Source organism: Callorhinchus milii, unplaced genomic scaffold (genome assembly GCF_018977255.1).
Source record: "Callorhinchus milii isolate IMCB2004 unplaced genomic scaffold, IMCB_Cmil_1.0 Scaffold11, whole genome shotgun sequence".
NCBI classification, from domain to species: Eukaryota; Metazoa; Chordata; class Chondrichthyes; order Chimaeriformes; family Callorhinchidae; genus Callorhinchus; species Callorhinchus milii.
This window is the reverse complement of record NW_024704752.1, coordinates 6831686-6854373: the sequence shown is the minus strand read 5'-3', so window position 1 is coordinate 6854373 and position 22688 is coordinate 6831686. Positions and strand designations below refer to the sequence as shown.

The window sequence follows — 22688 nt, the reverse complement described above, 5'->3', positions numbered from 1 at the left end:
ACAAGATTGCAGGGCTGTGGGGAGAGAGCGGGGGAGTAGGATTGATTTGGATAGCTCTTTTGAAAAACAGCCGGAGCAGACACGATGGATTGAATGGCCTCCTCTGTGCTGTATAATTCTATGGAAACATTTTAAGAAATATCCAGTCATGGACTTGCTGTTATAAAGCCCTGCCTTAGCTTCTCGGTCAAAAAGCACTGGCTTCTCAAAGACTGTGTTTTGTCGTGTGGTATGGAACGTATTGATTTTGCTGCCTGCCTTTTGGTGGGAAACTTTGTCGTGTAGAAGCTGATGCAGAGAATCCAGAACCCCGAGTACTCCACCACAATGGACGTGGCTCCGTCATCCTGGCCGCTCATCGTAATAACTACGAGATCCTGACGATGCTGCTCAAACAGGACGTGTCGCTCCCCAGGCCTCACGCTGTCGGCTGCGAATGCACCCTCTGCAATGCCAAGAACAAGAAAGACAGCCTGCGCCATTCTAGGTGAGCAAAGCAACACAATGGACTGCTTGCGTTTCCAAGCAAATAATCTGGAAGCCGGTTTCTCTCTGCTTTCTTACCTCACCCCGATGGTTTACCAATCCTGTCATCTTTGTAGCACAGCATCGGAGGGGTTTCCTAAACACGTCTCATGTCCTGGCAGCAGTCACTCTTCGTTGTAACTTATTCCAGTTGTTGATTACTCCTTGAGGTGAAGAAATATTTCCTGGCGTCTGCCTTGCTGCCTTGGGGTATCTGAATGTGCTCAGGGTTTGTTTTCTCTGTCTGATTTTTGTGTATCTTGCACACCTCTGTGAGGCCACCTCTCAGACATTCAAGGCTGAAGTGCGCTAGCTCATCAGTCATCCTCCAATACTGGAATCAGCCTCTAGCACCTCGATGGTTTGTAAAGACATGCAAATCAAAGGAGGAAGCAATAATGTAACGATCTTCCCACAGATTTCGACTTGACATCTACCGCTGCCTGTCCAGCCCGTCATTGATCATGCTCACAGAGGAAGATCCTATCCTAAGGGCCTTTGAGCTCAGTGCGGATCTGAAGGAGCTGAGCCTTGTGGAGGTGGAATTCAGGTAAACCTGGGTGAAAAGAAATTGGATTTGCAGGCAGGAGCATTCACGTGAGATCCAGAGGCAAGAATTCAACAAAGAGAAAACTAGGAACTTGGTAACAAATGTTAAAATGTAGACAAGGCCATAGATGGGACTAATTTTTACTTGTTTAATTTGGAACAATTTTACCCCACTGTGCACCACCTCGGACTTGGAATCATACAGACTAAGCTGATGTTCCAATGCAGTGCTGGGGGTGTGTTGCATTGTTGGAGGTACTGTCCTTCAGATGAGACATTAAACTGAGGTCCTGTCTGCCTGTTCAGGTGGACGTTAAAGATCCCATGGATCCCAACGAAAGGAGAAGTGAGTTTCTCTCTCCCAATTTCCTGGACACTATCCCCCAAATAAATTTGTTCACTCACTCTATGCCTGTTGTGGGACACTGCTGTGCACAATTGGCTGCTGCATTTCGCTCACAAAATACACAGTCACTCCACTTTCAGCATATTTGTGTAGCGCTTTGAGTTGCCTCGATGTCATAAGGAGCAGTATCAAATGCAAGTAACATATTATTTATATTATCTCTCATTACATATACCTAGATGATTTATTTTTTAAAAACTGATTTTTCTTCCTAATTCTCCCACCCTGCTCAGATCTCTGAATGACAAAACACACAGTCACTGCACCTTAGAGTAAATCCTGTGAACTCTTTGAGACATCCTCCTGACATGAAAAGCATTATATCAAATGCAATTATTATTTTAATACCTAGCACAGTCCCTCCCCAATCCCCCAAAAAATACAAACAAGGACCCAAATTCTGGATGGTTGGTTTAGAAACTCTTCACTTGGTGTCAAGTGTAAAACCTTTCAGTTCTCCTCCATAATGTTACAACAACAGACTCCCCCGCAGCCCACCCCCACCCCCACCCCATGCTCCATACTTGCATCTAATCTGCATTTCATTTCCAGTCATTTCAGTTCTGTTTTTAGACACTATCCCTTTGTTTTAAGGGCTGAATGGATGGCAGTCTTAGCTTATATTAAGTAAGTTGGGTTTCTGACTTTTGGAAATGTTTTAGGGAAGAGCACAAATTAAATTCTAACTGTTCCCAGGCACCCTGAGTGTGAACTTCTTGAAAATTCGACCCAGTTGCCAGTCGGATTGTAGTTTCAGCATGTAGGCCATAAGATGGAGTTTGTGGCTATTGCCTACCCTTGGAGCTCTGAACTTGTGTTTTACACAAAATCCTGTGTCCTTGACTCGAGTCCTGTTGTAACCTCTGCATATACTGTTCAACAGGTTTAAATTGCCCGTGTAGAGTCAGTATCATGTCATCTAGTGTACTTTATGTATATGTGAAATTAATGAAGGAACCTTCCAAAACTGATGATAATAATAAATAATCCTTGGATTTCTTCTATTGATCAGGTGCCTTCTTAACATGGTGTCGAAATGTCTCGAAGCTTCATATAATTTTACTGTAAAGTGTAGTGACTGTGTGTCTGTGATGCTGTTGAAGTGCAATTCATCCCAGCAAAATTTACATGTCTGTTTTCAGAAACGATTACGAGCAACTTGCACAACAGTGCAAAACCTTTGCAAAAGACCTCTTGGCCCAGGCCCGCAATTCCCGGGAACTGGAGGTGATCCTTAATCATACGTCCAGCGATGAGCCCATCGACAAGAGAGGATTGCTGGAGGAGAGGATGAACCTCAGCCGCCTTAAACTAGCAATTAAGTACGACCAGAAGGAGGTGAGTGCTGCTCTGGTTGAAGCATTTATTTATTCTGTTGTATTATATACACTGAATATAATGTCTAATGTGAATGCTGTAGCATTCGCCTCCCCAAAACATACACACACTCACTGTACTTTACAGTTTATCCTGTGAAGTGCTTTGGGATGACCTCCTGATGTGAAAGGTGCTGTACCAAATGTAAGGATTATTGTTATTATTATAAACCAGTGATCCATTGTGACTGGACATGATTAGAGCACAAGGACAATCACTTAAGCCCAAATATTCCTCTAAACCTGTGGATGGAAAAAAAATTACGTAATGTTAAATTTTTATCATTAAGCAAACACGCAAAGTGTCTTGAGAATAAAGCAGTACATTTTGTGCTGAAAATTAATTTGCCAGCACAGCTATTTAGTCTCTGATGGCAGTGTTGATGTTTTTTAGACCTCAACATGGCAAATGAATGGAATTCTGTTTGATTCTGCGGCTCTTCAATGGCTGCATTGCTTGTGGGAAATCATCTATAAGTAGAGCCTTGTGATTTCGTTTTCCACCCTGGGACTTTCTGTCAAACACACCTATAACTCACTGACTTCATCTTCTGGCACAACAAGATGCTTTATTGAGACCAAATTGTTGTTGTGCAAGTCACTGGTGATGCAGAACCACCATGTACCCATCCGGGGAATACATCGGTGCTTAGAGTCTCATCTGCCTGTTCAGGTGGACGTTAAAGGTCCCACAGCACTACGCAAAAAGACAAGGGAGTTTCTCCCAGTGTCCTGGTCAACAATCTCCCAGATAAATTCACAGCTGTTGGTTAGCATATTGTTGCCTGCAAACTGGTTTCCACGTTTGCCTACAAAATACATAGTCACTACACTTTACACTGTTAAAGAGTTTTGAGACATTTCGAAGATGTAAGGCGCTCTATCATATATTGCTTTTTGGAAAATGTATTTGTCTATTATTTGTGTGTCAGCCTCACTCTCGCCTCTGATTCAAAAGATTGTGAGTTCAAGCCCACTTGGACTTCGAATCGCATAGTCTAAACTGACACTCTAATCTAGTGCTGGGGGAAGGAGTGTCCTTTGGATGAGATTTTAAACCGAAGTCCCTTCTCTGTTCAGGTAGACATTAAAGATCGCGTGGTTCTATTCGAAAAGAGAAGGCAGTTTCTCCCTTTCCAGTGACCTGACCAACAAATCCCCCAAATAAAATCAGTCACTCACCCATGGCTGTTTGTGGCACACTGCTGTGTGTAACTGGCTGCCACGTTTCACCCACAAAATACACAGTCACTCCACTTTACAATAAATTCCAGTAATCAGTCACTCACTCCATGGCTGTTTGTGGCACACTGCTGTGTGTAACTGGCTGCCACGTTTCACCCACAAAATACACAGTCACTCCACTTTACAATAAATTCCAGTGAAGCATTTTGAGACGTCTCGACGACGTGATAAAGTACTGTAATCAAATGCAAGGATTATTATTATATTAATCCATTGCCCTGGGGCTCTTCCTACTGCTGCTGATGCTGGAGACAATGCCATGTCTTTGAGGGCCCTTGATGTAAGAGTGTAGAAAAGTAACATTAAACGAAAACTTCTATTGGGGACTATTTCTCTTTGTCATCTTGCTGTGTTTCTTTCTTGTCATTTTTGCAGTTCGTGGCTCAGTCCAATTGCCAGCAGTTCCTGAACACAGTCTGGTTCGGGCAAATGGCCAGCTATAGGAGGAAGCACACCTGTAAGAAGATTCTGATTTGTCTGACGGTCGCTGCTCTGTGGCCAGTCTTGTCCCTGTGTTACCTACTGGCGCCAAAGTCTCGAGTGGGGAAAGTCATTCACACACCATTTATGAAGTTCATCATCCACAGTGCTTCATACTGCACCTTTCTACTGTTACTGAACCTATACTCCCTGGTGTACAACGAAGATGAGAAGAACACAATGGGCCCTGCACTAGAGATGATTGACTACCTCCTGATTATATGGATATTTGGTAAGTCACGTTACAGTAGAGTAGAGCATACTCTTGAAATGTAGTTATTTGAAGTTTTGAGTGACAGATTTCTGGCAGAGACTTACAAAGTTCGGATTTGTGTTCTGTGACATGAATCACATGAATCATGAATGACATGGATGCTCTTGCTAACATCATCCGCAGACATGGTGTCAACTTTCACATGTATGCAGATGACACCCAGCTCTACCTCTCTGCCTCCATCCTTGACTCCAGGACCACTGCTGTCCTGATAGAATGTCTGTCAGACATCAAGTCTTGGATGAGAGCTAACTTTCTTCAGTTGAATGTCAACAAGACCGAGGCTCTCCTGATTGGCTCCCGTCAGCACCTCCACACTTCAGGCGCCGACAGCACCACCATCCATGGTTGCACACTCCACCTTGCTAAACCTTGGCATCTTGTTTGACCCTCAACTATCCTTTCTACCCCACATCTGCGCCATGACCCGCTCTGCCTTCCCCCACCTCCGCAACATTGCCCACCTCCCCCACTGTCTTACACCGCAGGCCACCGAAACCCTCATACACGCCTTCATTACATTGAGGCTCGACTACGCAAACTCACTGCTTCTCGGCCTCCCCAAACTCACTGCTTCTCGGCCTCCCCAATTCCTCCCCCCACAGGCTGCAGATCATCCAGAACTCTGCAGCCCGTGTCCTCTCCCACACTGGGCTCCGTGTTGGAGATGCCGTTCTTCAGATGAGATGATAAAACCCTGAATTCCTGTTCAGGTGGGCGTTAAAGATCCTGTGGCACTGCTCAAAAAGTGTCCTGTCCAACAATCCAGTAAAATGAAAACAAAAGGATTTTCATGCCTGTTTGTGGGACATTGCTGGGTGCAAATATACAGTCACAGCGTTTCACAATAAATGAAGTGTTTTGAGCTAGCTGGACAAATAAGATACTCCATCAAATGCGGGTATTTACCAACAGATCAAGATTTCAGCAATTTACGAGGAACCAAATAAACCTACTGAACAGATACCACTTGGGTCTATCTATGGTCTTGAACTGATCTGTGCCACTTTCCTTTAAAGGAAACTTTGAGTTTGTGATACTGTAATCACCAGGGATAAAGGGTTACTCTGTTTCGAAGAGCGACTTGAGAAGTTGTGTTTTTTTTCTCTAGAGCTGAGAAGGTTGGATAGGATGAAACCTGATAAAAGCCTTCAATACCATGAAGGATTGTGATTGAGTGAAAACTAATAGATTATTTCCGTTGGTCGGCAAGTCAGTAATTAGAGAGCACAAATTTAAGATAGTTATAAAAACATTTAAAGGGGAAGTTGGAAAATATTTCTGTTACACAGAGGAGTAGCTGGAATGTTAAGACAGAGTCCATAAATTCTTCTGAAAGGGAATTAGATATATGCTTGAAGAGGAATATTAAAGAGAATAGCGTGTGAGCAAAATGGGATTAGGTTAGGTGTATTATGCAGACAAAAGCACTAACTCAGACTTAAAGAGCTAAATAGCCTGTTTCTATGCTGTAACATTCTGTAACAACTTGTCTGCTCTTTTTTGGGAGTGCGTATATAAAGGAACACATTTTCATGAAATATAATCAGTAGTTCTGTCAGAAAGCCACAAATCCGGTGTTGTGTAACATCTGTTGCTGTATTTCTGAGAAATCCAATTTTTAAAATATCCCATGGTTTGACAGTCTTGGGATTCCATTGCCGTTTGTGGATTGGATTCCATGTTGGATGATATCATTGTGAACTGTTGGTGTACAATATAATCCCCTGCAGAATTGCATATGGGGGATGAAACATGTGTTTGTGATTTGGGTTTGAGTGGGAAGATAGCAAAAGATGTTGCATGCCTGATGTGCGCTGAGTGATGTTTTCCGAACTGGAATGCGTTGTGGGATGGAAGGAAAAGCGAGGATGTTACTTACTGCCCTTGAGAGTACAGGATAGGGCAAAGGAGATGAGATTCCTGGAAGGAATAATACAAATAATAATTCTTACATTTGATGTGGAGCCTTTCGATTCACGAGGATGTCTCAAAGCACTTCACAGGATATACTACCAAGTCAGGATGTAGATTGTGTCAGCCTGGCTCAGTTGGTAGCACTCTTGCCTCCCAAGTCAGAAGGGTGTGGGTTTAAACCCCCCCGTCAGGTTGTTGAATTTGTAGTCTTTGCTTGCAATGCTTGGAGTTGCTCTGCATTGTTAGAGATGCCGCCCAACACAGGATATACTGCCAAGTAGGACAAGGCAGCCAATTTGCACACAACAAATAGCCTTGAAGTAAATGACCAATTTTAAAATCAAAGACTGTTGAGCTTTCTCTCTCCAGATTAAACTGAATATTTTGAAGGTTATAAAGGGAATATGTCACCCTCATCCATGCAAATTGGTTGCCATGGTTAAGTATTCACGTGCTGTGGGATACAAGTTAAGAATTAAAATGTTAGGGAATTGGAAAGGAAGCAGGTGAAATGGTTTTACGTAAATGTTTGTTTTTACCTGGTTGCCCCCAAATCAGTTCGACAGTCGGCAGGTAACCTGTACATAGGCCTCTGCTTCTGTTGAGCCCTAGATCCCGTAAAGGAGTGGCTCAGGTTCATTTCCCCTCTGCTTCCCTGTAGAAGGGACGCCTTTCCTTAGTAGAGATGCCTCTGAGGTCAAATCTCCTGTAACATTGACTGTCAAGGCTCGGCACACTTGAATTATAGTCACTTAGTCACAGTGCCAAAGGGCACCCAAAATTAGAGAAACAATTGGACAATTATAATAATAATCCTTGCATTTGATATATGCCTTATCTTGTCATCAGTACGCCTCAAAGCATTTCACAGGATCTGCTGTAAAGTGGATTGGCTGTGTTTTTTGTGGGTGAAACGTATCAGCCAGTATCATACAAATAGCCATGGAGTGAATGACTAATTTTATCTGAGGGATTGTTGGCCAGGGGGTGGGGATAAGAGGAACTCCCTTTTCTTTTCGAGTATTGCCATGGGATCTTTAACTTGAACAGCCACAAAGAACCTTGGTTTAATGTCTTATCTGAAGGACGACACCTCCGACATTGTAGTCCTAGGGGTTTATTGGATTGGAGTGTCATCTTAGACAAGTCCCAGTGTGGGGCTTGAATCCACAAACGTCTAACTCAGAGGCAAGAGTGCTGACACGCAAATAAGAGGGAGAGAAAGAAAAGCACATTTTATTTATGTGATACATTTTTTTCATTTTTCCTTTCCTTACATTCCTCGCCCTCCCAGCCTGACTCATGCACCATTTTCTGGACCACAGAAGGAGACCGCTCCCAGTAAATGCTACCCTGTAAGTGGATGCTGTCAGATGCATAATCATAACCCGAGCTGACTCATGCTCTTGGATTTAGCTTCTCATTCTGTGGGGAAGCCTTTCCTCAGTGTCGGTGCTTCTTCTGACAGGGCCCCTGCGAGGTTCCTCTGTGTAAAAGCATGGCTTCCTTCTATTTATATGGGTTTGTGTCATGAGGTTGCCCCTTTCTTAAATTTGTAAGTGTGACCTATCAGAAATGCTCTGTGAATGAGTATTGAGTTTTGTTCCATTTTGCTATTTTATGTGCGGGTGCGCGCGCGCGTGTGTTTGTGTGTGTATGTGACTCGCTCTCTTTTTGTCTAGAATATATTATGAAAATGATTAACCAAACTCAGTAGTGTGTGTAGCCCCAGACATGGTTGAGTTTGTGGTCTATCATTTCCTGCAATGTACTAATGTATAATTTGTTTCCAGGAATGGTGTGGTCAGATATGAAGCGATTGTGGTACGAAGGTTTGGAAGATTTCCTCGACGAATCTCGGAATCAGCTCAGTTTTGTCATGAACTCCTTATATTTAGCAACCTTTGCCCTCAAAGTTGTGGCTCACAGTAAGGTAAACCCAGAGACGAGATATGTTTCTCCAGTTATCAGCAAATATTTATAATAATAAATAATACTTTTATTTGATATAGCACCTTATCATGTTGTTTACATCTCAAAGTGCTTCATCTAATATATTGTAAACTGGATTGCCTGTGTATTTTATGGGCGAAAAGCGGCAGCCAAATGCACACAGAAATGTCCCACAAACAGTTGCGGATTGAATGATGAAATGTTTTCTTGTTGGAGGGATTATTACTCCCAGAAAGGAATCCGTCAATCAACTGATAACTGGGTTCCTACTTACTGCTAGGTAAACAGAGATGTGTGGAGTAAGGAAACTTGTCTAAGGTTTTGTTCTGTATGGGAGTCAAACCCAGGTCCTCTCACTTGCGAGGCGAGCTCGCTAACCACTATTGCTACAGAACTCCACGTAACTGCCTGTAACTAAAGGGTATGAGAGTCCATCATTAACTACCCATGGAAGCATGATCAGATTCCGCTTTCTTTCTGTCATACAAACTAATGAGAAAATATTGCTGTGTGCAATCTCTTCCCAACCCCCAACCCAAGCCCAGGCAGCAATAAGAAGGCTCAGGTTACTTGTGAATGTTGCACCCAATCAAGGTACGCAAAAGCCTCTTTCCTGCTGCCGTAACCCTCTGCACTGCCCACCCCCCCAAGCTGTGGCTTTAAATCCTTTTTTATTATGTGTATATTTGGGTTGTGCTTTTGGCTTATGAGCTTATGTAAGGGGATACTTGCTTAAGAAATGCAACTATGCTCTGGGGAGAGGCTGTGAGAAAATGTTTGCTTCTCAGACTGGAAATATGTTGACGATGGGCCAGGTTTTGATCCTTTTAAGAATCCTTCAGGGATGAAGAGGTGAAGAAAGAGTATATTTGATGGCAATGCTGAAAATGCTTGGTGGTTAGTGGGTGGGGGGGGGAGAGGGGGAGGGATTGTTGTAGAATAATGGGAGGTACCTTAAATAATAATAAATTATAATCCTTGCATTTAATACAGAGTTTTATCACCTAGTCGAGACGTCTCAAAGCACTTAATGTGATATCCTATAAAGTGGATTGACTGTATTTTGTGGGTGAAACAAAATCACTTTGTTACTCATGCGAGACCTGTTTTTTCCACTGTCCCTCCAGTTCCACGCAATAGGAGACAGGAAGAATTGGGACGCTTTCCATCCCACTTTAGTGGCTGAAGGTCTGTTTGCCTTTGGCAATGTTCTCAGTTACCTTCGTCTCTTCTTCATGTACACAACCAGCTCCATCCTCGGACCACTGCAGGTATAGCTTGCGCGTTTCTGTATTCTTTAAGTATCAAACGATTGATTATTTTGTCTCCTTCCACTTGCCAGGCTCACCTCTCCACACATACAAAATCAGTGTGACATATAACCTGTTAAACTCAGTCTCTCTGCCCATTCTTCAGGAGGGACGTTAAAGATCCTATGATGATATTCCAAAGAGCAGGGAATCACTTGGAATCACACAATTTAAGCTGACACTCCAATGCAGTGTTGGGGGGGTGGGGGTGTTGTATTGTCAGAGGTGCCGTTCTTTGGATGAGACATTGAATCGAGGTCCCGTCTGCCCGTTCAGATGGTCTTTAAAGAACCTATGGCGCTATTCGAAAAGACAACAGAGTTTCTCTCTCCCGGTGTCCTGGCCAACTATCCTCCAAATAAAATTTGGTCACTCCATGGCTGTTTGTGGGACATTGCTGTGTGCAAATTGACTGCTGGGACCGTCTGCAAAACACACACATCACACCACTTTACACTAAATCCTGTGAAGAGTATCAAATATAAGGATTATTATTAATACTGTAAAGTGCTTTGAGATGTTTTAACTGGCAAAATAAAAATATAAGATAAATTTAGACGAGTTACAGAACAGCCTACTCCAGGGCTTCTCTCCAAATATTTGTAAACTTGCAATACATAGCTTATATATAACACGTTGTGTCCCCCCCAAAAAACAGTCATATTTATATAGGTCAGTATTAATAGAAAGAAAGAAACAGAAAGAAAAGAGTGGAAAAGGCCCAGAGACTCATTGAATCCACTTCTTGGATAATTTCACCTCTCTCCCAATTTCCCTCCTGATTTCCTAAGCACATGTCTCTTCTGTTGCTGGCTGCTCCAGCTAGCCAGAGGAGAGGAGAAAAAAACAAGGCCAATTCAGGGGGAAAATAAGTTGCTGAAAAATTCCTTGCCGACTCCCGAAGGCAGATTGATGTGTTTGAGAGTGGCCCAGCGCCCTTAGATTCCCTTTGATTCTTGTGGCCAGTTCCTGGAGCTCCTGTGTCTTTGCCATTCATTTTAATTGTGATAAATTTCTTATCATAAAGACATCAGAGGTGGATGGGGCGAGGAAGGAGACTATTTAGTGACATTTTAGTGATCGTCGGCAAGACGTCTCAAAGCGCTTCACAGAATATACTGTAAAGTGGATTGACTATATATTTTTTGTGGACAAAATGTGTTATATATATAAACTATGTATTGCAAGTTTACAATGGAGGTATTGTTTGTGCAAATCACATGCCATCTTGAGAGAATGCAATTCCAACCATCTACAACCATCTTGTTTCATCTACCCCAACAGTAGCTTGATCTCTCCCCCTCCACCCACAGCCATATCTGATATATCTAGTTTTTTTTTGCCTTTTGGGTCTCTCTCTGTCCCATGTTCTCCTGTCCAAGAGGATGGACATTAGGACCATTTTGCTTCAACAAATGGAGGTTTGGCACATCAGGACCTCAGTGACTCACCTCTTATACCCTAGCTCCTCTCTAGCATCCAACTTGAGATCTTGACCCACGTGAAATCACATGTACACACCCTGGGACCTGGCACTCTAGAACTCCTATACAGCACTCACAATGAAACATCCCCCCACCCCCAGACCCCCTCCCTCCTGCTTTGTTTATCCCAGATCGATGTGTGCGTGTGTGCGTGGGTGTGCCTGTAACAGCTCAAACTTGAGGTTTAAATCTCGGAGGGAAACAGTGTGAACACTGTCCACAAATGATCTCAACATCGCCCACGCTGACCTTTGGCCATTGCCAATTCAAAGTCAATGGTTTATACAGCAAATACTGTAAACCTAAAAATAGTTGCACTGTAAATATTTTGAAGCTGGTTAAATTTCACACCGATTTTAGTGGTCTATTTGGGAATATAACCATTTCTCTATATCTAAATGTGTTTCTGTAGGTGACCACCTACAGAGATTTGGCTCATAAAAGGACAAACGCTTCTTATGCAATGCCTGACCTGCTTTAGTAATCCGTGGCTAAAAGGATAATGTGATAATCTGATGTAGGGGAGCAAGGTGCTTTAGATCATGTGTCACCCGGTTCATCGCAATCTATCTTCCTATTGTCCCATCACATTCCTTGTGCTGCTTTCCATGTCCCTGCAGTGCCAGAGGTCAGAAATAAACAGTGGAAGCCATTTATCCAAATATCACTTCTCTAAACTTACCAGTTGTCATAATAAATAATAATCATTGCATTTGATACAGCGCTTTTCACGTCAGGTGATTGTTTTGATGGGCTTCACAGCATTTACTGTAAAATGTGGTGAGTATGCATTTTGTACGTGAATGTGGCAACCAATTTGTGCACTGCAATTGCCACATTTAACAGTCATATGGAGTGAGTGACCAGTTTTATTTTGGCGAATTGGTGGCCAGGATACTGGGAGATGCTCTCTTCTGTTTCGACACAGGATCTTTAACGTCCATTTGAACAGGTAGGCGACACCTTGGTTTAATGCTTCATCTGAAGGACATCGCCTTTGACAATGCAGCGTACCCTCAGCATTGAATTGGAATTACCTTAATTTAGACAAGTTCAAACTCCTGACATGGGCTTGAACCCATAATCTTCTGTCTTGGAAGCGAGAGTGCTACCCACTGAGCCAGGTTGACAGTTGCAGGCACTGACTGGGCTTCTCAGAGTGCTCTACTTACACAACCACCTACTTGAATTTACAATGTGCAGCACATTGCTTCAGTGACACACTAAACATTTTGTTTTTATTGCACAATCTCAACAAGTCTCTGTGTTTTTGTATGCTTTCATGCAAGTGTTTTCATAACAGTGCGCAGTCAGTCATTTGAACTTTTCATTTATCTGCAAGGAATGTTTCTTTGACTTGTTGGGGTAAACGGTGCCCCTCATCAGTGTTCTCGAAAGAGGAATAAATTGGCAGCCTCGAGCAGAGAGGCCGAGTTGGAGGGTTAAGGTGGGAAATACAAATATTGCAAATAACACCGCGGGAGAGCTCTGAACTTAGGGTGAATTCCGATTTCTGGGTTAAGTTAGATGATTCAACCTTGCAATAAATTGGTCTGGAAACTCTTAAGCTGTGTGCCAATGTGAAGATTTGGGGGGCAGTGCACAGAAGCTTGTGAGGTGGCATTGTTGAATAGTTTGTCCCTTTTTTTTCACCCACAAAATATACAGCAAATTCAGCTTACAATATATTCTGTGAAGCACTTTGAGACGTCTCAATAGCATGACAACTTGCTATATAAAATGTAACGATTACTATTATTATCATCGTTATCTTACTCTGAAATACTTTAATATTCAGTTACACACAAAGGCTTGACACTTTTTCACCCACACACTCCAATATTTTTGAAGATTCTCGTGGTATCACTGCAGTAATCGTTGTAATCCGCAAGACTGAAATTGCTAGGAACACAGTTCATTTTGAAAGTGAAGCTGAGAACACACCAACCCATGGTTCTGTTGCGGATTTTAGAATTCTAAAAATAAGCCTAAACCAGTTAAGTACTGGTTATATTCCAGTTAACTGTGTGCATTCGTAACTATGGGGGCGGGGGGTGCGGAGGGTGGTCGTGCTCAAAATGTTCAACCTGTCAAAGAGTGTACAGGCCATGTCTTTTCATCAACCAAAAGAGCACCATTAAAAACATTTGCAAGCATTCATGTTTCATCATACATTCAGTTTAAATTCCCAACTGGGACTGAGTGAAGCCAATACCAGAGATCAGAGGTAATACAATAATCAAGAATGATTGGGAATTTTGACCCATATTTTTGAAAAACAAAATGTACATCAGTCGCGTATTCCTCCATGTGCTGTCTTTCCACTGTTTATTTAGAATAGAATAGCTGTGACAAATAACTCTGTTGTGAATGGAACTGATACTTTGTCACACTGGGTTTTTGTGCCTTTCAACTATTGATCGAATTGGCTTGTTGATGAATGCAGTGGGAATGACTTGCAACCAGTTTGGATGGCCAAGTGGTGACACAGGACATTGATGCACCGATAACCCGTGTCACTGAGTCCTAAGGTGAATGTTTTCACCTTCAAATTCCTGCTTCATTGAGTTCCCAACAACAATTAGTCTTGTCAATGGAAACAAGTCTAATGTCATCCCTCTCGACGTAAAGGAGACAGGACTTTATTGAATCAATCAATCTAGTCCTAATCTCTGGTATCTTCTGGTGATCAATTGTGGGATGGCTTTGCCCAAGGAACAGGCTGGTTACCTGCCTATGCTCTTGGTAGGGAAATTGGGAAAGATGCATGACTGATTGATTGGAGAGGCGAGAGGACAGGAAGGAAATGACAGGCATAATTTGGGGGAAAGCCAGAGCCACATATTTTACTCTTGTGTTTTTTGGACTGTTGTGTCCTCATGCATTGCAGTCTTCAACAACAACAACAACAACTTGGACTTATATAGGTCCCTCCATGCAGGGTAGTGTCTCAGAAGGCTTAACAATGGTGGAGTCTGACCTTCAAGATGAAAGGTTGAGCGATAAACTTACTCATAAGCCTCCACGAGACATGGCCTCTTGTTTGTCCCCCACTTCATTCTGATTCAGCATCTCATTACCGTGGAATTGCATCTTCGCTTCTCATTGCATCTTTCAGGCTTTTGAAACCCAAACTTGGCATTGAGTAACCATTACACTTTGAGTTGTTTTATCTGGTCCTACTTCATATATTTTTCTAGCATGGTAACATCCTGCATTTAGTTTATGCCAGGTAACACATTTTTCTCTCCATAAACCATTTACTACTAATAATAAGCTATTACTACCTGTTATTATGAAAATAAGATCTTAAAGAGGAACATTGATTCAAAATGCTGAAAGTGCTATCAAGCAGCAGGAACAGTTGACCACATATTGCCATCACGCCAACCCTCGCACAATTAGAGCATCTGATTGAACATTAACAATGTAGCTAAATATATCCACTGGACAATTTGTAAACACTTCGATAATGATGCTAAGACCAACGGGTATGAATGTCAAACAGTAAAAGTAACATTGAGAAATCATATCCCAATAACCTGGGATTCACAAGTACATACAGATAGAACAGTAATCTGTAACAAACCAGATACCATATATAAAAAAACAACTTGATTGTACATGTAGTATTATTGATGTGGCTTTCCCCCAAGTGAATACAATGTACTGAATAAGGAACTAGAAAAGATGATGAAATGTATCGATCTATAAATTGAATGCAGCCACACCTCGCAATATAAAACAAAGTTCCAATAACATTCGGGGGAACTGGGAACTTAATAAGGCAGTTCAGAAATAGCTTGGCAAAATACCTGGTGAACAAAATATCCACCTCCTGCAGAAAGTAGCTATTTTAGGAAGTTCAAACATACTTAGAAAAGTAACATCCATTCATATGTAACGTGGCAGTGTTGTTGGTCTGGCTGACCCATCACTGAAAACTACTTAGAAACTATCTCTACAGTGATTTAAACTGTCATAACATAATAATAATAACAACTCACTATTGTGCATTTGGTAACAATAATGTCAGGAGGAAGCACTTCACAGTATAAATTGAGGCAATGTGCAGTGACCATGTGCTTTGTGAGCGAAAGCAGCAGCCAATTTGCACACAGCAATGTCCCACAATTACACAAGGAATGAATGATTAATTTTATCTGGTGGATTGTTGGTGAGGACACGAGGAGAAACTCCTTTCTCTTTTTGAATAGTGATTGCCATGGTCGCAGTTTAACATCTTCATCTGAAGGACCGCATTTCTGCAATGCATTGGAGTGTCAGCTTAGACCCTATGAATTTCAAGTCCCAACATGGGGCTCGAACTCACAATCTTCTGACTCCAAGGCCTACCAACTGAGCATGGCTGACACACACACATACACACACACGCAGCCGGACATTCCCACTGACAGTCCATAAAATTTGTTAATCTGTTGTGATTTCTGATTTAGATTTCCATGGGACAAATGCTGCAAGATTTTGGGAAGTTCCTGGGATTGTTCCTGCTTGTGCTGATCTCTTTCACCATTGGCCTGACCCAGCTGTTTGACAAGGACTACTTGACGGCACAAAACAAGGACTGTGGGGCGATCTCCTGTGAACAGCAGAGTAACAACAACATCTTTCACTCGTGAGTTGGCAGGCAGTTTGTGAAGTTATGCGTGTGTGGGGTGGGGGGGGGGTGCTTTTTATATTTTACTAAAACTACTGGCCTTGTATAAATCACATGTAATCTATTGTATAACTCTGGTTGGTGGGGTGGGGAGTGGGGGGAGACATGGTCCAAACTGGGGCAAATTATACCATTAATCTTTAGGTAAAAGACACAGAGGAAATTGCTGCTACTTCAACTCCACTCCTGTCCCCAGCTGTGTGCCACAGGGAGCCGCAGTAATAGCTTCCTCACCCTAACTGGAGCATAACATGGCATCAGAAATGTGAACTGCTGTTTGAAACCAAACCAGTTGTTATTTGGGTGGAGTGGTAATTGCACGCTTGGAACAATTACCACAAAATACATAGTTAATCCAATTTACAGTATATTCAGTGAAGTGCTTTGCGATGTCTCAATAATGTGTTAAGGAGCTAAATCAAATGCAAGGATTATTATTATTATTGGAGTGTTCAGTGTCAGTGCTATTTGGGTTTCCCCTGTTCTGTTCCTGCTCAGAGCGACCAGTCTTTCACCCTAATTACTATTACTAATGTTTCTCAATCCTCCAGGTTTATCGGCACTTGCTACGCCTTGTTCTGGTACATCTTCTCGCTGGCACACGTGGCTCTGTTTGTCACCAGGTTCAGCTACACAGACGAACTGCAGTCCTTCGTGGGAGCCGTTGTCATCGGCACCTACAATGTGGTGGTCGTCATTGTCCTGACCAAGCTGCTGGTGGCCATGTTGCACAAGAGCTTCCGGCTGATAGCTGTAAGTCAGGCCAACTCTGCACTCATCGGTTAAAATAATCCTCGCCCTATACTCGCATCCTAATCATCACTTATTGGTTAGAGGGGCTCGCGTATTGGTTAGAGGGGCTCGCCTCGCACCCGAGAGGACCCGGGTTCGATTCCCGGGCAGGGCAAAACGTTAGGCATGTTTCCTTAGACCATACGACTCTGTTTACCTAACAGTAAGCAGGAACCCGGTTGTTAAGCAATTGGCGGAGCACTTTCCGGGGGGTAATAATCCCTTCAAAAATAAAACAATAATAATTTGGTCATTCAATCCTGCTGTGGCGCAATTGGCTGGCCACAAGATATACAGTCAATTCACTTGCAGTGTATTCTGTGAAGCGCTTTGAGGTGCTATATCGAATGCATATTACACCAACGCACACTCTGGCGTCCCAAACCCTTGACTCTTGTCAATCTGCGCCTCATTACTCTCTGAAATTAGGTTATCAGAGTACGTCACGCCGAGAAGGGAGTGAGCGCATCTCATTCCAAACGTGGGAATTTCCATACATATGTGGACTCGATCTGGTTCGATACTCTTAAGTACAGTAATAGCTTTCCGTGTCTGCCGGACACCCAACTGACCAAAAGAAAATTATCATTCAGTTCTCGTGAATACGCTGGACTCCCTTTGCTGGGCTGGGCTGAATCTATGGTGGAAACTAACTAATTAAACTAACCACAATTTAAACACGCGTTTTCAACCCTACAGCCATTTTACAAAGTTTCTTTTAGCCTTTTTATTCACGTAGACATGTTGCGTAAGCACAAACGCCAGCCTGCTCCCAGACCTTTATCTGCAAACAGAAGCCCCATTTACATTGGGGACCTGAACCCAAGCCAGTATCTTGAGCTCAGGTGTCCCTGTCCATCCCAGCAGAGGTGCCCCAGTTTACACTGTGCAGCATTCTGTCAGCAGAACGACCGTCAACACATAAGGTTTGTGCTGAATCAGGTCAGATGAAATCTCCGAAACCAAACCGTTGAGGATGAGTATGTCTGTTTGTGTGTGTCTGTCTATCTGTCTGTGTTTCTCTGTTTGTGTGTGTGTCTGTGTATGTGTGACTGTCTGTCTGTATGTGAATGTGTGTGTGTCTGTGTGTGTGTGACTGTCTGTGTAGAATCATAGTTGCAGCATGGAAATGGTCCATTTGGCATATTAAATCTGTGCTGTTTTTCCACATGAGATAATCTGTTTCTAATTCCACCCAACTGCTCATTCCAGATGCCTTTTCACACTCCTCTTGAAGCATCCCTTTCCTTTTCCATTAGTGTATGAGCTTTGCTTTGACTTCAGTGTGCAGAGAATTCCATATTCCAACCAACATTTGTATTTGTAGATGTCTGTCTAAATGTATACAATAATTGTAGATATAAACAGCAACAACTTGCATGTATATAGCGCCCTCCACGAAGGGTAGTGTGTCAGAGCGCTTAGCTGTGGCAGAGTCCAACTCCGAGCCGTGGCTGTAAGCACGGTCGAAGAGGAGCTATGTGCATACACCTATATAGATACGTGGGCGCACATGTGTGTGAATGGATGTATGTGGAGATATATATTGCATGTCTGTGTAGATGCATAGTGTGTAGATGTATATAGCACATGCAGATGTAGTATACACGTGTACAGTATGTTGTATGTGTGTAGATGCATATAGTAGTATGTCTCTAGAGATACATAGTATTTCTAGATTGTGTTTGTGCATGTCTGCTGTGCAGATGTGTGTGCAGATGTGTGTGTGTGCAGATGTGTGTGTGTGCAGATGTGTGTGTTTGTGCAGATGTGTGTGTGTGTGCAGATGTGTGTGTGTGTGTGCGCGCGTGCAATTGGACCAAATTCCAGACCTTTCAAACGAACCCCTAGAAATGTCCTGTTTGAACTTAGTTGGATTCGCATGGCGATTTAATGCTCAACAAACCCAAAAATATTTATTGACGTATTTCTTGATATTCTTGATAAATATTTCTTGATTTCAGATAGTGAGCACAAACCACACAGCTCTGCTCTCAAAAAAAAAGCAAACTGCAGAATGAGAAAAAAGTTCATTAATAACCCACGACACCAATTCCTTCCAGCAGACAGTGTTTGATTTGTACAGGTATGGACTGTTCTCAGAGGAGAAAAAAAAACCCACAAGTAAAAGTTCCCAAAAGAGAAAATGTGAATTTTTCCTCCCCACTCCCCGACCTAAATAAAGTATAAAAAATTGGATCTCAGTCTCACATTCTTATGTGAATTACATAAGAATTTCCTTACACAGATGGCAACACTATTGTGCCAACAAGACTATAGGGTTCCTTAAAGTATTTGATACTACGTCTATGCTTACTCATGTCTGTAGCCTTCAGCCCCTTTCATAAACACATATTTGTGGTCACTGACATCACTTGAATTCCTCAATTGGACCACTGTCTTGGAGCTCACCAACAGCCACCCAGTATGCTAAGAAATGTACCCTGTGAGAACAAATAGATTACTGAGGCCGCTCTCTCTTCCCTCTCCAACCCACTGCCCCACCGCCCGCAATTACCGCATCTTGTTATCGGGAAGCCAAATGAAGGTGGTCATTTGCCTAAACACTTAGCCTCAGAATTGTGCACGTAAATAGGGATACATAAAAGAGAGAACATATATGGTTGAGTGATTTTGCAGGGGCACTATTTGGTCTGTCAGTATGATTTGCATAGGTATTCTGCAACTTGATTTTATTTACTTCTAAGAACCATGAGGACAAGGAGTGGAAGTTTGCACGTGCGAAGCTGTGGCTGAGCTATTTCGATGACAAGTCCACCTTGCCCCCACCTTTCAATATCATTCCCTCCCCGAAGACAATCTGTTATCTATTCACGAGCCTCAACAAGTGGATTTGTTCCCGCACCAGCGTCGGCAAGGTGAAAAGGCAAAACAGTCTCAAAGTAAGTAACTGTCAGGAAACATCATTATGAGGAATGCACGTAATTTCTCTTATGGGTGAAGCTTGTGAGCGAACCTGGTGATTTAGTGGATAAAAGCACTGTTCAATGTAGCACTGGGATGCAACCAGCAGATGAGAGGGCACACGCTTACATTGCTTGACTTGGGGAAGGGAGCAACAGGGACAGTGTAGTCGGAGGAGCTGGGAGGGAAGACGGAGCGAGGACATGGAGGGATTTGAATGCGTGAATGAGGATCTTGAACTTGATCCACTGAGGATTTGGGGGGATGGGGAGCCAGTGGAGTCCACCTTCCTATGGCTTCTTGTCTCATTTTGTGGGATATCGCTTGCGCAGAATTGGCTGCATTTCGGTACGTGACATTCGTCAAGACTCAGATAAGTGTCAATTTATTCAAATGCAAGTTAGCTAGATTTCTTTTAGAAAATAATATTTTGGGATACAGTATATGAGTAATTTGAGACATGACAAGTCGGAAAATCTAGGCAACTTTGGATCTAAGGTTCCCAAAGCTTTCCATTAATTTGTGGACTAATTCATACACAATTAATTGCTATCAACATCTTTATTATTTTAGCATGCGATGACCAGGATGGTAGAAGGGGAACTAGATGAACCTTGGTTTTGTGTGGAATGAGGCGCTATGTTTAAATGCCAGTCCCGTTACCTATTTAACGTTCCTTTCTCCCATGCAAAGGAATGGAGGAACCTGAAGCATAAACGTGATGAAAACTACCAGAAGGTGATGTGTTGCTTGGTTCATCGTTACCTGACCACCATGCGGCAGAAGATGCACAGCACAGACCAAGCGACGGAGGAGAACCTGGGGGAACTGCGGCAGGACCTCTCAAAGTTCCGCAACGAAATGAGAGACCTTCTGGGTTTCAGGACATCCAAATACGCCATGTTCTACCAACGCAACTGACCCGCAATGTGGCTTCAGCGTGTAGCACTCACCGCTTTCGAGTTCTTTAACTTGTAACGTAGCACTACATCAATTTCTGCACCAGTGATGTATAGCAACAGTATGAAGTATCCATTTTTTAATATATATATATAAAAAAACTTGTGAAAAAGCAGCAACACCAACAATTGTTATTTTACTGTCACTCTGTTTACTTTGGCTCATGCTTCCGCACTTGTTTTTTTTCCCCCCCCCACTTCAAACAACAAAAGAAAACTTTGGAACTTCTGACCCTTATACCCTCAAGCTATATTGTTTTATCAGTGGCTGAAAATTTGAAAAATGCAACCATTTGACACGTCGGAAGGTCAGTGAGTTAGATTGAAGTCAATGCCCTTATCTTGTGTACAATCTATATGTACACATGGTGTTCAGGTGTTTGATCCGTCAGTTGTCAGAATATTTCTGTTTACCTTCCATTAGTTAAGATCATTAAAGATTTTTCTTAAAAAAAAGGTGCATTCCTTCCTCTACATGAGATTTAGGGTGGAGCAGCAAAGGGAAGGGCAATGCTGACAAATAGAATGATTTTTCAGTTGCCTCATCCTTGTCGTCCCCCCACACCCTCTCCCCCCAATTCCAATCCACATCGAACTGTCACTGGCTTCACTGGCTCTCAATCCTCCAAAAGATTGAGTTCAAGATCCTTGTCCTCACCTCTAAAGCCTTACATGGTCTTACTCCTCCTAACCCCTGTGACCTATGAAAGCTTCACCAACCTGTCCACTCCCTCCTCTCTGACCTCCCAACATGAAAGGTGCTATATGAATGCAATTTGTTGTTGTTATCTAGATCAGGTATTAACTGGATTTGGTGCAGAATTGAGCTCTCTTTGTATTCGCCAGCAAATCTGCCTTGAGCCCTATAACCTCGAGAAGAGTTGTGAATTTTCCGCTCTGCTGGGTCTGGGATGGTAAAAGTGTTGGACAGCTCTGCCTTGCGATTCCACAGATGCAGGATTCAAAGAGGTTTAGGAGTTAGGACGTCAAACTGAAACCTGGCTCCACTCTTGAGGACCTGTTTTTCAGGATGTCTCAGTGATGAGTGTTGGACCAAATATTACTCCTGTCAAAGAATGTAGCAGCAATGTCTGGCGAGTGACACACAACTATCCTGAGGCAAGAGGGTAATTTGTTAGTACCTCGGCCAAAGCCAAACCGTTTGCTTTTACAAGATGTCAACTTCTGCTGAAATGTCCCCTGAAGCACATGCTGTTTTGTTTCAACAATCAAAGCCAGGACTTTTACATGCTTGTTCAGTACGGGAGTGATGTACTGTGTGTCGTTGTCTGTGGTGCATCTGTAAAAGCAAAGGCACTCGCTTTGAAATGTTGGTATGTGCTAATGGGAGAAAACATTTCATGTACATCAACGATGACGTCTAGCCCCGTCTTAATCCAGTCTCGGGGAAAACAAAGTGTGAAAATTTTCTCTGCATCCAGAAAGGTGATAATAATCTTTGCATTTGATATAGCGCTTTATCATGTCTTTGAGACGTCTAAAAGCCCTTTACACTAAGGTTAATTCAATGTTTATTTGGGGGGTGAAACGGGGCAAGCAGTTGCGCACAGCAGTGCTTCCTTTAGCAACGATTAGACAAGAGAGGGCTTTTCAGTCTTGAGAAAACACTTCTAAGAGGAGATTAATAGAGATGCATAAAATTTTGAATGAGATTGAAAAAGTAAACCCAGAACAATACTTTAGGATGAACCAAGACAGTCGAACAGGAAGACCAGGTTTAGAGTTGCCCAAGGCAATTTCAGAACACATACCAACAGTTGGCCCCTGAAATGCTGACTCTCCTACATACGTCAG

The 22688-nt window shown here is 42.7% G+C and overlaps 1 protein-coding gene across 1 annotated transcript in view; it reads left to right on the top strand.

Annotated features, from left to right (window-relative positions):
- trpc1 (transient receptor potential cation channel, subfamily C, member 1) overlaps window positions 1-21412 on the top strand; it is a 29637-nt gene extending 8225 nt beyond the window's left edge. The window contains 11 exon segments of the mRNA XM_007892689.2: window positions 286-340; window positions 343-487; window positions 944-1075; window positions 2623-2818; window positions 4477-4813; window positions 8566-8705; window positions 9853-9996; window positions 15977-16155; window positions 16749-16950; window positions 19698-19892; window positions 20608-21412. Coding sequence (XP_007890880.2) covers window positions 286-340; window positions 343-487; window positions 944-1075; window positions 2623-2818; window positions 4477-4813; window positions 8566-8705; window positions 9853-9996; window positions 15977-16155; window positions 16749-16950; window positions 19698-19892; window positions 20608-20835 — 1953 coding nt within the window. The 3' untranslated portion in view covers window positions 20836-21412.
- The last annotated feature ends 1276 nt before the right edge of the window (window positions 21413-22688 follow it).